This window comes from Salvia splendens, chromosome 17 (genome assembly GCF_004379255.2).
Source record: "Salvia splendens isolate huo1 chromosome 17, SspV2, whole genome shotgun sequence".
NCBI lineage: Eukaryota > Viridiplantae > Streptophyta > Magnoliopsida > Lamiales > Lamiaceae > Salvia > Salvia splendens.
This window is the reverse complement of record NC_056048.1, coordinates 2,961,695-2,975,588: the sequence shown is the minus strand read 5'-3', so window position 1 is coordinate 2,975,588 and position 13,894 is coordinate 2,961,695. Positions and strand designations below refer to the sequence as shown.

At 44.5% G+C, this 13,894-nt stretch overlaps 1 protein-coding gene and 1 long non-coding RNA gene across 5 annotated transcripts; one reads left to right on the top strand and one right to left on the bottom strand.

The window, feature by feature from the left end:
* Positions 1–221: 221 nt before the first annotated feature.
* On the top strand, positions 222–1,940 carry LOC121775327. Its single transcript, XR_006045114.1, has 2 exons — positions 222–1,607; positions 1,697–1,940. It is a non-coding gene; the product is annotated as an uncharacterized LOC121775327 (long non-coding RNA).
* Positions 1,941–9,485: 7,545 nt separating this feature from the next.
* On the bottom strand, positions 9,486–12,285 carry LOC121775324 (G-type lectin S-receptor-like serine/threonine-protein kinase At1g11330). 4 transcript variants are annotated; one of them, XM_042172399.1, is made up of 7 exons: positions 11,629–12,285; positions 11,396–11,506; positions 11,136–11,338; positions 10,838–11,048; positions 10,497–10,731; positions 10,269–10,419; positions 9,486–10,096 (listed from the first exon to the last, which is right to left on the bottom strand). In XM_042172399.1, the coding sequence occupies exons 1-7, from the start codon at positions 12,137–12,139 to the stop codon at positions 9,782–9,784; spliced, it is 1,737 nt and encodes a 578-aa protein (XP_042028333.1). In that variant the 5' UTR covers positions 12,140–12,285; the 3' UTR covers positions 9,486–9,781. The 4 variants fall into 4 exon arrangements, with proteins under 4 accessions (XP_042028333.1, XP_042028335.1, XP_042028334.1 ...); XM_042172401.1 differs by having other exon boundaries at positions 11,136–11,323; XM_042172400.1 differs by having other exon boundaries at positions 11,396–11,503.
* Between the last annotated feature and the right edge of the window lie 1,609 nt (positions 12,286–13,894).

Here is a 13,894-nt window from a genome sequence, read left to right as displayed (position 1 = left end):
AGGAATTAAATCCCGTTATACCTTGGAACTAATTTTAGAGTATAGTTCCAACTCAAACCAGGCCCAGTTAGGAATTATTAATCTGGCCCAGATTGTATCCCTTGGCCCACTTCTCTTTTCTTTTTATTTTGAAATAGTTCCTTTGGCCCAAAAGTGGAGTGGCCCATTTAAAATTAGGGAGGTGGCCCAATCAATCATACTCCCTTCCTCAATCAGCCGATTCCATCGGCTTTTCCCCATTCTTAATTTTCCCCTTTCTCCAAAAATAAAACCCAAACTGAGAAAGCCCTAGATTCTCCAACTCTTCCCCTCCCCTCGCCGGCATCGCAGCGTCTCCGGTTCGAAATCCCGGCAAGTGACAAGCCGCCGCCGCCACCGACGACTCCAGTGGGTGGAAACAGCCTAGCGAGCGCCGTCGATGGACTGGTGGAGTCAGCACGGCACCGCGGCCGTCGCTGCTGTCTTGGTGACCTCGTCGCAGGACTCCCTCTGCCGGCACCCTTCGCCGCTGCCCTCCCCCTTCGCGAGGCAGTCTCGACACTCCCCGGCGCTTGCACAGCAGCTGCTGGAGTCAGCGGTGCTCGCCGTCGCTCCGCGAGGCTTCCGCCGTCGTCGCTGATCCGCTGTTGGTCCGAGACTCACGCCGCCACTGCCGATCTCCTTCGGCGGCGAGCCGTCGCGTGTCACGGTTGCCTTGCGGTCGACTCTCGGCTTCACCGTCTGGTCGCCGCCAACTCCGACAGAAACTCCCAAAGCTAAGCCTCCTATATTAGCTACTTAGGTGGTTTCTTTAAGTATGGTCTGTTCTTGTTTTGCTTATTCTTTGATTTGGGCAGATTGTGTTCGTTTGTCACAGAAACTGCAGTAGCTTGTCTAGAACTTTTTAGATTTGTATGATTTTCTTTTTCTGGTGTCCATTTGTGCAAAAGATTGAGGGAAAAAAAGGTTTAAGTTGTCTTAGCCACTGATTTTGAACTAAGAGCAGCTTATGCTTCTGGATTTCTTAACAAGATGTTGTTCTTCCATTTCTAGCATAGCTCTAATGGTGCACAAACTGTATTGTGAAGCATTCAACACTATTATGCTATGTTTTCCTAACACATGAATACTACATGATGAGTCTACTGTCATTGCTTGAGCTTGAGAAAGAAAACGAGATCTTACCTCACTCACTTGGCCCAAACTTCAGTTCTTCTCACTGCCTCAGTTCTTCTCACTGCCTCAGTCCTTCTTCCCTCCCTTTAGCTTACTTCTTTGCTACTGAGTGAGAGGTGTTGTGGTGTGGTATAATAACCGAGGGGTAGCATGTGTATATAAACACATATCTTGTAACTGAAAGCTGCAGAGGCTGAGTGTTGGCTGACTTTGCAGTATCCTTTAACTGTTTTGGTGGTTTGTGCTGCCTTGTACTCGGATTCATTTATGAATTTTGTCCCTTTTGCAGGTGCACACTAGAGCAAGCATTTGGGGCTGATTTCCGGACTATAGTAGGTCCGGGTGGGGAAGGTAAGGGCTGTTATCTGCAGCTTTGCAGAGTCTTAGCTGGAGAGGAGCCTGCTGGCTGGAGTTGCCTCTTTCGGTCAAACTCTCACCCCCATCTCTGAAAGGTATTGTTTCCCCTTCCCTTTCCTACTATGCTTCTTTTAGTTGTCTCTATTTCATGCAACTAATTTCTCTTTTTCGTGCGCTTTGGCAGGAGCTGCGGCTGTCCAACGAGGCTGTCTTCCCTCGTGGTCTCGCCCTCCCAGCTCGTTTAAAATCTGGGGCCAAGACTTGCCCGGTGACGAAGACCAATGAAGTCGTTAGGGACTTCTAAATGTAATAGTGTAGTAGCTCGACTTTTAATTCTGTCGTCAAAGATTGTAACTTTAGTTTGAGATTCTGAAAACTGTAATTTGTACCTTTTCTCAAGAAATAAAAATACTCTTTCATTCGTTAAATAAAAGCTGGTATTTATTTCTTAAGAATTCTCGAGAATCTAGGTCTCGGCTATTACAGAACTTACCTAACCCACTATTAAATTATCCTCTGAACAATTCTAATTCAATAGCATACCAACAATCAAGCACTCCTAAACTATGTTAAAGAGACAATAGCAAAGGAATTAACATCACTACGTTATTAGCCAAAAACATAGTGAATAAATATTGAGCACATTATTGGACACAAACATATGATTTCAATGGTGTAAGAACATTTTTACAAATCCTAGATTACAACTTGGAGCAACATGGAGAGCTTAGCCTAAAAACATTGTGAAATATGCAATAAAAACCGTAGGATTCAAGCTCTCGTTGAGTGGAATCGGGATTTGGAGTCGGATCGTCGGAGAGTAGGCCGGACCTTCCTCCTCTCTTCTTCCTCTCTTTCTCTCCTTTCTCTTTCCCCCCGTCCACCTTTTTCAATCCTTTCCCCTTTTTTCTCCTTTTTCCAACCACTAATTCTTTTCTCTCTCCCCCAAAAACCGTCCCATCCACTATCTCTCCTTTCTTTTTCTGCCACATGAAACTGCAATATTGCGGTTAGAATTAATTCACCCGGCCGGGTGGAATTATTAGGCATAAAATTCACCCGGCCGGGTGACCAATTTTGAGGACTTCCTAGAATTTTCGTATTCTGAAAATCATACCCGGTCGGGTGGAATTATTAGGCAAACAATACACTCGGCCGGGTGCCTCATTTTGAGAGCTTTCTGACAGCTTTTTCACCATCCGAGCTTCATTCTTTGTTTCACCATTTATTCCTCTTCATACACCACAAAACATACTTTTGCGAGCATTAAACTATATAAATCATGTAAAGTTAGGAGAATAAAAATGTACAATTTGATTCACATCAGATATATTTGAGGAGCCTAAAGGGTTACCTCCTAGGCGTAGCCACGATCATCGTATCGTGCTGAAGGCAGGTTCCGAGCCTATTAACATTCGCCCTTAAAAGTATGCGGTGCAACAAAAAGATGCGATTAAGAGTATGATTAAGGAAATGCTGGAAGTTGGTGTGATTCAGCATAGTCGGAGTTCTTATGCTAGTCCGATCGTATTAGTGAAGAAGAAGGACGGATCGTGGCGGATGTGTGTGGATTATCGGTCCCTAAAAGCCAACACGGTTAAGGAAAAGTATCCGATTCCGGTGATAGAGGAACTTCTGGACGAGCTTGGTGGTGCAGGGTGGTTTTCGATGATCGATCTTCGATCGGGCTATTGGTAGGTCCGAATGGATCCCTCGGATGTCTACAAAACTGCTTTTAAATCCCACGAGGGACACTATGAATTTTTAGTCATGCCTTTTTGCTTGATAAACGCCCCCGCGACATTTCAAAGCTTGATGAATACGGTGTTCAAGTCTCATCTTCATCGGTTTATATTGGTGTTTTTCGATGACATCCTAATCTATAGCAAGACCCGGGACAAGCATGTTGAGCATTTAGCTATCGTTTTTGAGCTAATGAGGGAGCACAGCTTGTTGGCCAAGCGTTCAAAATGTGACTTTGGTCAGAATCAGGTTGCTTACTTGGGGCACGTCATATCTCAGCAAGGTGTAGCAATAGATACAGCAAAGATTCAGGCAGTCCGAGAGTGGCCTACTCCTAGATCCGCGAAGCAAGTTCGCAGCTTCTTAGGCCTCACCGGTTATTATAGAAGGTTTGTGCAAAATTATGGGTTGATTGCTCGGCCTATGGTGGAGTTACTCAAGGATGACAAATTCAAATGGATGGATCAGGCTCAGGCAGCTTTCGATCAATTGAAGCTTGCTATGACAACCGCCCCTGTTCTTGCTCTTCCCGACTTCTCCAAGGAATTCGGTTTGGAAACTGATGCTTCTGGAGTCGGCATAGGGGCTGTGATGATGCAAGACGGTCACCCCATTGCGTTTATAAGCAAGGTTTTGGCTCCGAGACATCAGACACTGTCGGTATATGAAAAGGAACTTTTTGCTATACTTATGGCTGTAAAGAAATGCTACCACTATCTGCAATGTCGGAAGTTTGTTATTCTTACCGATCATCAGAGTCTACGTTATCTCTTGGAGCAGAGGCTGACTACACCAACGCAGCAAGCATGGATGGCGAAATTAATGCACTTTGATTACGAGATTCGATACAAGAAGGGAGTGGAGAATTCTGTGGCTGATGCGCTTTCTCGTGTGCCTGATATGTCGGCTCTTACACTCACATCTTACATGTTTCCGTTGGAGCTTATGGCTAAGGTGAAGAGCTCCTGGTCAGCAGATGAAATGGTACAACAACTGATTGTAGACAAGGAGAGAGATTCTGCTTCTCACCCCAAATATTCCTAGAATAACGGTGAGCTACGGCGGCGGGGCAGATTGGTGGTTGGGAAGGATCTCGCGCTCAAGGCCCAACTCATGGCTACCTTCCACGAGTCGGCAATGGCAGGGCACTCGGGCGCCTTGGCTACTTACAAAAGGCTAGCAACAGTGGTGTATTGGCCTAAGATGATGAAGGAGGTTCGGGAATTTGTTCGTGTCTGTGTTGTGTGTTTACGTTTCAAGGCAGACAATTCCCCTTCAGCCGGTCTATTACAACCTCTTCCTATACCACAATTTTTCTTCACTGATTTGACGATGGACTTCATTGAGGCTCTTCCCACGTCAAATGGGAAGAATGCTATTCTGTGGTTGTCGATCGCTTGAGCAAATATGCTCATTTTATGGCTTTATCACACCCGTTTTCGGCGAAAGAGGTTGCTACTGTTTTTTTAGATTATGTTTTCAAGTTACATGGAGTATCTGCTACTATTGTCAGCGATCGTGGCTCTACCTTCATGAGTCAGTTTTGGAAGGATTTCTTCAATATGTTGGGTGTGGAGCTCTTGTACTCGACTGCATACCACCCCCAGACGGATGGGCAATCCGAGGTGGTTAACCGATGTCTTCAATGTTATTTGAGATGCAATGTTGGGGATCAACCTCACTCTTGGGCTCAATGGTTGTCTCTCGCAGAGTATTGGTACAATACCAACTTCCATAGCAGTATAAAAATGACGCCTTTTGAGGCTCTCTATGGTTTCCCTCCTCCACTCCATATGCCGTACTTTCCGGGTAATTCAAATGTGGAGGCGGTTGATTTGTTTTTACGAGATAGGGAAGAACAAGTTCAACTCCTTAAGCCTGATCTTCAAAGAGTAGCTGATCGTATGAAGAAGCAGGTGGATCAGCACCGTTCGGATAGGCTCTTTGCTGTGGGTGATTGGGTGTTAGTCAAGCTGCAAACCTACCGGCAACGTTCAGTGAAGGGTCGACATCACAAGTTTGAGCCAAAAAATTTTGGTCCCTATCAAGTTCTAGACAGGATTGGTCAGGTTGCCTATAAGCTGAACTTGCCTGCGTCATCTCAGATACACAATGTGTTCCACGTCTCGCAGCTGCGGGCTTCTACACCGCCTACTGGTCCAGTCCGTGACCTCCCTTTGATTTCTCATATAGGCGATGCCTTTCCCTTGGCTATCTTGGAGAGAAGGATGGTGAAGCGTCAGAATCGGGCTGTCGCACAGTGGTTGATTCACTGGACAGGAAGGTCCCCAGCTGATGCGTCATGGGAGTTTGCTGATGAAATTACTACACGGTTTCCTTCGTTCCTTGTGGACAAGGAACCTTAGGGGGGAGGTTATGTTGCATGCTCAATGAGCTCAGTCGCATGCAACATGTAGCGTGACTCATGCACCGGGAGCGCGTAGGATCAAGTAGTTAAGTAACAAGAATAAATGCCACGTGGACTACTCTAAGAAGGAAGAATTGGCTCGATGACTAGGAGAGAGAAAGAGCTAACAGAGTATAAATACTAGATTGTAGCTGATTGTTCATTGTCATTGTGCGTGTGCTTGGTTGGTTAGGATTTCTGCCACTGCGGTGCAGAGTCTTTTCGTTATCATTCCTTTCCTTTTGCATTGTAATTCCGTTGTTGTGTTTATCAATAAGATCCGGTGCTTAAAACCCAAATATTGTGTGAGTTACGTGATCGGAGTGTGTTGAGTTACCACGTAACAAGCAGTTGCCGAATACCCCGCACTCGCCATTACTTCTGTAGGAATTGGTTGAGGTGTTGTTATTGACGCCTTGTGCTCGACAGAATGCCGCACAGAGAGATAAGTGGATGATGGCGGTGAACAGAATATGAGATGGTATTATCATTAGAATTGTTGTAATGTTAGTAATTTACTTGTAAAATTTAGCTGCATTTTTTTGATGGAATTGGTTTGGAATCGATTGAGGGCACCCACAATGGAGCGCCCGATGGCACGCCCGATGCGTGCCATCGTCCTCGGGCGCGCCCTACGCCCACGCCCTAAGCTTCGGGCGCGGAAGAAGCGCGGACGATGGCCTATCGTCCGCGCCATCGTCCGCAGCATCGGGAACCATTGTGGGAGCGGCGGACGGTGGGCACGGACGATGGCACGTATTTTTTATTATTTTTTTAAATGTAAATTCGAAAATTTTGTATAAATACCTCTTACCCCACCTTCATTTGTAACATTTCATTTCACGATTCCTCTCTCGAAACTCACATTTACTACGAAATGGATTCAAGTCCCAATAGTCCGATGTTTAGTGGTGATGCGCGTTGGCCGGGCACAGAACCCGACGAATATCTGCCGTTCGACGCCAACATGCAGTATAATCCCGAATTCAGTACGGATTCGTACGGTTTGTCTGACATGGAGCCGTCTCCAAACCGACTCGTCACCCCTCCCGCCGCACCGCCAACGCCACCCCAACCGCCGCCGCCGCCGCTTCCGCCCCCGCCAAAAAGAAGCGGATCCGGCACCGCGTGACCAAGTTGCCACCTCCGGCAACGAACGAAGAGTACGCCCCCGGCCGTACGAATTACCTGCCGGATGAAACCCTCGTCTTGGCGAGGTGTTGGGTGGATATATCGGAGGACCCGATATTCGCCAACAACAAGAAACAGCTCACGTACTGGGAGGGCATCGCCGAGCGCGTACAAGTGCCAACGGAAGCAGCTCCGCAAGCACTGGGATCAGGTGAAGAAGCAAGTCAACCTGTTCGCGGCGGAGTACGAGAAGTGCGCGAGGGAGCAGGGGAGCGGCGAGAGCTTGAGCGACGTGCGCGATAAAGCGCTGTTGTCTTACCAGTCCCTGTACGGAGACTTCAAGCATCTGGGCATCTGGGCGCTCTTGAGGGACAAGCAGAAGTTTCAATGCGAGATTCTGCACACCGGTGCGACAAAGAGGACGAAGACCACCGCCGCTGGTGGTTACACGAGCAGCGACAGCGGAACTCGTCCGGTGGACCTCAACCGGACGTACACGGAGGAGGAGAGTTCCGGCACACCGATGTCCTCCCAGCGTCCCATAGGCGTCAAGGTTGCGAAGAACAAGGGGAAGGCGACGGCGACATTATCCTCGACTGCCGCCACCCCATCGCCGATCTCGGTCCCGATCCCGACCCCGACGGCCGCCGCGTATGAGTCGCTGGCAACAACCTCGATGGCGAAGACGTTGTTGCAGACGCACAAGGCCCTCGCGAAGTGTACGAACCCCGCCCAAGCCGAATATCTCCGGGGGTTGATCGATGAGTTGCGCCGGAAGTTGGGAATTGCGTAGATTAGCCAACTTGAATCATGTAACTTTTGTTTAATGAATGCAGTCTTAGCCGGTTTTTAGCTACTCGTTGTGTTTTTTAATTAGTTTGCATTATATATTTGAAAACATTTAAATTAATTAACTAAACAATAGTAAAAGATATAGGGCGCGCCTTAGGCGCCCCACTGCAGGTGGGAGGGTAGGAGGATAAAAATGATAACGTGGCAGTGCATAGGGCGCCCCATTGCTAAGACCATGTTTATCGGCATTTGAGGTCGACCGCCATGTCAGAAAATTAATTTTAAAAAAATGCAATACATGGGTTTGTCTCTCTCTTTGACCCAAGTCCCCCTCTCTCTTCAAACCGACCCTTCGGTCTCTCCTCCCCTTTCACCACTCAGCCAATGAGATTGTGCCAAATGACACAATTTTATTAGTTGATATTATTATTTTTAATAATTAATATATCTTTAATATATTATATTAAAAAATTATAAAAATTATACCAAAATTCATAATTTTTCTTCCTCTATAAATAGAGACCACAGTTGCTATAGTTTTGCACACAAAAAAATATCATCTTTTCTCATCTTTTCTCCTCCTATATTTTCAATTTCGTATTTGAATGATTGTAATTTATGTTTTTTATTTATTTGTTTTTATAATTTTTAGTTTGTCATTTATTACGTTTTTCGATAAATTTACAATAATAAGTATTTCACGTAATAATAATAGTATTAAAAAATAATATAAAAATAAATATATAATAGTGGGATTGGATGGTCATTGATAAACTATGAAAATATGTGTGGTTGGATTGGATTAGATGAATATTAATAATGTGGAAAATGATAAAATGATGTGAAGGACATAGAAATAAATTAAATATTAAAAATTAAATATTTGGATTGGGCTGGGGGTTGATGATAAACATTGATGAAAGGAATAAAGTTGACAGCTTCGTCGTATAATTCATCTAAGCAATGATGAGAATGCAGCCATTATATTTGACGGTGGGTCCCTGCTTTTCTTTTTCATCATGACACAAAATTTTAGGAGCAAAAATAAAATAATATATTTATATTACGTGAGAGAAAAAAATTTTAAATGAAATATGACCTTTTTTATTAAAAAAAAAGAAAGCATGACCATTAGTATGGGACAAGAAGAGTATTTAAAATTTAATTTTTTTAATTTAGAAAATTACTTTATTCGTTCACCAATTCGTCTCATTTTATCATTTTTGTCCACTTACCAATAAATGTTCTTTTGTTTTTTACTACTTTTGATAATGTATTCGCATTCCACTAACTTTATTTCATTAATATTTCACTAGTATAAAACTAAGATTCACCTTCCATTAACATTTTTCGCTCATTTTATACTATAATTTTTAAAATTTGTATCCAGTCAAACTTGGTCTTATATACTGGTGGACGGAGAGAGTGAGTAGATAAAATGAGCACTCAGTCTAGTGGATGGAAGCGTGGGTATTGCATTATGCTGGTCATGGTATGCGTTGAATGCTCTGAAATTCTCTCCCAACATATCCTCTTAATTATGAGACAAGTTGAGTCTCTTACCTAATATTCCCCCAAACGTCAAACCTCCATAACTTTGCAGGAACTCATATTTGTTTATCTCTAATAATCTACAAAGATTATTATTTGCATATAATACAATCAGGCAGGCCATCATCATAAATATGCTTTCAAACTTGGAATTAGGAATAATAGAGTTGTTTGTACGGTTATAACTAGAGTTGTTAGTTCCAATCAGCTTCTAATAAATCTATATAAATCTTCACCTTTTCCTTTATGTATGTGTGGATGTGCAACATATCTATAACAAAGCACTGACTTACCCACAACATAAATACAAGTAGCTGAAAGAAGCTAGTTAGGAAAATAAGTAAGTTAGTTGTTGAGATGATGTAACATTAATGAGCTGTAGTAATTGGCTATATTTCCTTCACATAGCAAGTGTACACATCTTTTACATTCAAGCAATGAGTACACTTCCATATCTTATCTTTCTCTTAGCTCAATAGGTTCAAGTCATTCCTGACTGATTCTTGATGGCCGTTTTCCTATCACCGGCGATCCTAAACTCTCCGGTAGTAACTCTTTACCAGCGAAAGCCTAATTCGCTAACCTGACCTTGACCTCAAAATCCATTTACAACAAATCCACATAGATGTATATAGGCGACAAGCATCATCGAGCGTCAACAATTGAGATAGTTACATTATTCAAGGAGCCACTACTCTTACTCTGCTGAGAAGAACTTGTACCTGTATCCGTGCGGCTCGAGTTGTAAGAAAACGCCGATTGCTTTGGTTCAGGAAGCTCTATGATTTCACTGCTTAGCATTGACAGTACAGCTGAAATGAATGGCCTGTCTTCAGGAAGTTCTTGAACACACAACAATCCGATATGTATGCACCGCATCACCTCTGCCCGGTAACTTGAACTCAATATTCTTGGATCTATCAAAGCTGCGACGATTTCTTTATTCCATGCTGTCCAAATCTATAGTTTCAATATCACATCAGTGGACCATTTTGAAGCACCTTATGCATCATATATGGTTCAAGTCAAGTTAAACAACAATTTATCGAGAAAAATAGATAGCAACAGCAGATACAGAACGGAAACGTTATTGATGTTATCTCAAAATAGAGGTCATTTATAGCTGACATACATGTCCGAGAAGGTTCAAAGAGCCTTCTTGAGGATAGAAGCTTGTGTTCCTTCTCCCAGTAGCAATCTCCAGCATCAGAACTCCAAAGCTAAACGTGTCTGATTTTTCTGAAAATCTCCCTTTCATTGCATACTCAGGAGCCATATATCCGCTGCAAGAAAATGACATTAGCAGGGCTTCTTCAAGTTGACTTGAATTAAGTAACATAATTAAGGAAAATATACTTACTATGTTCCTACCACTCTCACTGTGCTGACATGATCTTGCTTGGCCTCGTATATTCTGGCCATGCCAAAGTCTGAAATCTTCGGGTTCCAATCGTTATCCAACAATATGTTGCTCGGCTTGAGGTCTCGATGGATTATCCTCAATCTAGAATCTCTATGGAGATAAAGAAGGCCTCGACAAATACCTTCAATAATATTGAAACGCTTCCTCCAATCTAGGACCTCTTGCGATTGATCTAAGCAGAATTTAAAAAGGAAAGCATAGTGGTCGATATCAAAACGAATTAGAATAACATCATACACTGTAATCAAATTTTAAAACAGAATAGATCCTAAACTGACCAAATAGGAAAAAATCCAAGCTTTTATTAGGCATGTATTCGTATACCAACATCTTCTCTCTATCCTCTGCACAGCAGCCAAGTAATCTAACAAGATTCCTGTGTTGGAGTTTAGAAATGAGCTTCACTTCATTCATAAACTCTTGCATCCCTTGTCCCGATGCAGTTGAAAGCCGCTTAACTGCAATTTCTCTTCCACTAGCCAAAATTCCCTACAGTTTTGCACAGTCATTATATTTGATGATAAATAGTTAAGATCAATTACATGAATAAGCACGAGACGAGACACATTTTAGTACCATGTAGACAGGACCAAAACCACCCTTCCCTAGCCTGTTAGCTTCAGAGAAACTATTGGTCGCATTAGCCAGTTCCTCAAATTTAAACAACGGTACGTCTTCAAGATTAACTCGACTCAATGCATCTTGAGTATAGGTGTCGATACGCGACGCCATCCCATTGCCATGTTCAATGGCTTCTCCATTGCCTAATTCACACACAACTAACTCAAAGCTTGTATACATTTACTAAGTCTAGATATTACTTATACGAACATTACCTCGACGCTTAGCAATCCATTTCCAACCAAAACATGAGCAAACACACAAAACAACAAAGCCAAGGATTGGCAAAACTATAAAGATCTTCTTAAACCCTTTCTTGTTACCTGCTACAAACATAAAAAAAATAAGACCTAATCTATCAGCAATGACTCAAATTTCCCAATTCTAATAAATTGAATCAAACACAATAAATAAAATCATCAAATTCCTAACAAGGAGAAGAAATTACCCAACTCGGAATCAGCAAGTGAGATGCGGATGTAAAGATCAGAGGCCAAGCTGAAGCCCACCTGAACGTCGATTAACGGCACAGTCCACAGCAAACACCCTAACCCTGAATCAAACCCATACGCCATACACGAACAATTCCCCAAACACACACGTTGACACTCATCTTCCGAAATAGACGATCGGGAAGTGTAATTCGAAATCTTAACCGAATCGAGCTTCTTAAACCCATCGCCAATCGTCGCGTTGCCGCAATTCAAAGCGACCTTCCTCACGCATCCGCTGCTCCAGTTCCCTGACTCCCAATCCCTAGCATTCTGCGGGATGAATCCGGGCAAGCAACTGCAAACTGGTGCAGCTTGCGGGTCGCAGCTCCCGAATTCCCCACACTCTCCGTTACTTCCGCAGGAATTGATTGAGGTGTTGTTATTGCCGCCTTGTGCTCGACAGAATGCCGCACAGAGAGACAAGTGGATGATGGCGGTGATCAGAATGCAAGACGGTATTATCATTAGCGCCGGCGGAGAGGGAGAAATAGATACCTTTGTAATGCTATTTTACCTGTAAAATTTTGCTGCTTTTTTTGATTGGATAGATTTGGATATTGTAGAAGGATTTCATCATGATGAAAAACGCAACAAGTTGACAGCTTTTTCGTGATTCGTCTAAGTAATGAGAATGCAGCCATTGCAGTTTTCGGTGGGTCCATTTTTTGTTCTATTCTACACTGGTCTCTTATTTTTTAATTAAACTAGTTTTCCACCCGTGATATGCGCGGTTCCATACATATAAGGCCATCCGCAATGAGGTGGACGATGGCACGCCCGATGGCACGCATCGTCCGCGCCCGCCATTGTCCGCCCCATTGTGGGTGCGTGACATAGGCCGCGGACGATCGTCGCGCCCTATACTAAGAGCGCGGAGTATAGCGCGCACGATGTCCATCGTCCGCGCCATCGTCCTCCCCATTGCGGCCTACGCGGACGATGGCCGCGGACGATAGGCCATCGGCCGCGCCATCGGCCACCCCACTGTGGGCTACGCGGACGATGGCACGCGTTTTTTATTTTCTATTTAAATCTCGTTTCTCATTCATTTGTACATACGAACATATCGACTATCTCTTTACATATTCTCTCTCAACATCCAACCAAAATGAATCTCGGCGACGACACCAATAGTTCTAGTTCGTCTGAGTCCGATAGTTCGACGTCAGAAGCATTAGATGCAGTCGTTGAAGAGGCCATGGCGGCATGCTATGCGGCAATGCAGCGCGAGGAGGAGGCAGCGGCGGCTGAGCAAGTCCATAGGCCTATTCGACATAGGACGTATGTCCGACGCGACCACCCGGAAGCTCACAGACGTCTGGTTGAAGACTATTTTGCCGATCAACCACGATGGGGCCCGACTGTTTTCTGCCGCCGGTTTAGAATGTCGCGGTACCTTTTTCTCAGCATTGTTTGGACATTGTCTTTACGTGATGAATACTTCACGTTTCAGGAGGACGGCATCGGCAAACTCGGCCTTACACCATTGCAAAAGTGCACGACTGTTATTCGTCAGTTGGCATACGGCACCACGGCGGACCTTTTTGACGAGTACCTCCATTGCGGGGATTCTACAGGCCGCGAGTGTCTGAAGCGCTTTTGTCGAGGGATAGTAGAGGCCTATGGCGACACATATTTGCGCAAGCCGACTGCCACTGATTGCCAGGGTCTGATGCAGATGCACGAGACGGCGCACGGGTTTCCTGGGATGCTCGGGAGCATCGACTGTATGCACTGGCAGTGGAAGAATTGTCCGACGGTGTGGAGAGGCCAATTCACAAGTGGATACAAGGGCAGCCACCCAATGATGATCCTCGAAGTCGTCGCTGACCATCGACTCTGGATCTGGCATGCTTACTTCGGCGTAGCCGGGTCGAACAACGACATTAACGTCCTCAACTCGTCCACCCTCTTCACCGAGCAATGTAACGGCAACGGCCCGGCCATCGAGTTCACTGCCAACAGACGCCAATACCATATGGGGTACTACTTGGCCGATGGAATCTACCCACGGTGGCCAGTTTTCCTAAAGACGATCAGCTGCCCAATTGGTGAGAAGATGGTTTTATTTGCGCCAAAGCAGGAGTCGGCTCGGAAGGATGTCGAGCGGGCATTTGGTGTGCTCCAATCACGGTGGGCAATTGTGAAAGGGCCGGCTCGTTCCTGGTATAAGGAAGTTATCGCTGATGTCATATATGCGTGCATAATCATGCACAACAT

Bases quoted from the DNA above. Each gene is read 5' to 3' on its own strand.
- LOC121775324 (XM_042172399.1), bottom strand. From the start codon at position 12,139: ATGATAATACCGTCTTGCATTCTGATCACCGCCATCATCCACTTGTCT. The intron at 10,420-10,496 runs GTAAGTATATTT...ATTTTCTTGCAG, and splicing joins GTGAGAGTGGTAGGAACATA to CGGATATATGGCTCCTGAGT. The intron at 10,097-10,268 runs GTATGTCAGCTA...TTGAAACTATAG, and splicing joins CTTTGAACCTTCTCGGACAT to ATTTGGACAGCATGGAATAA.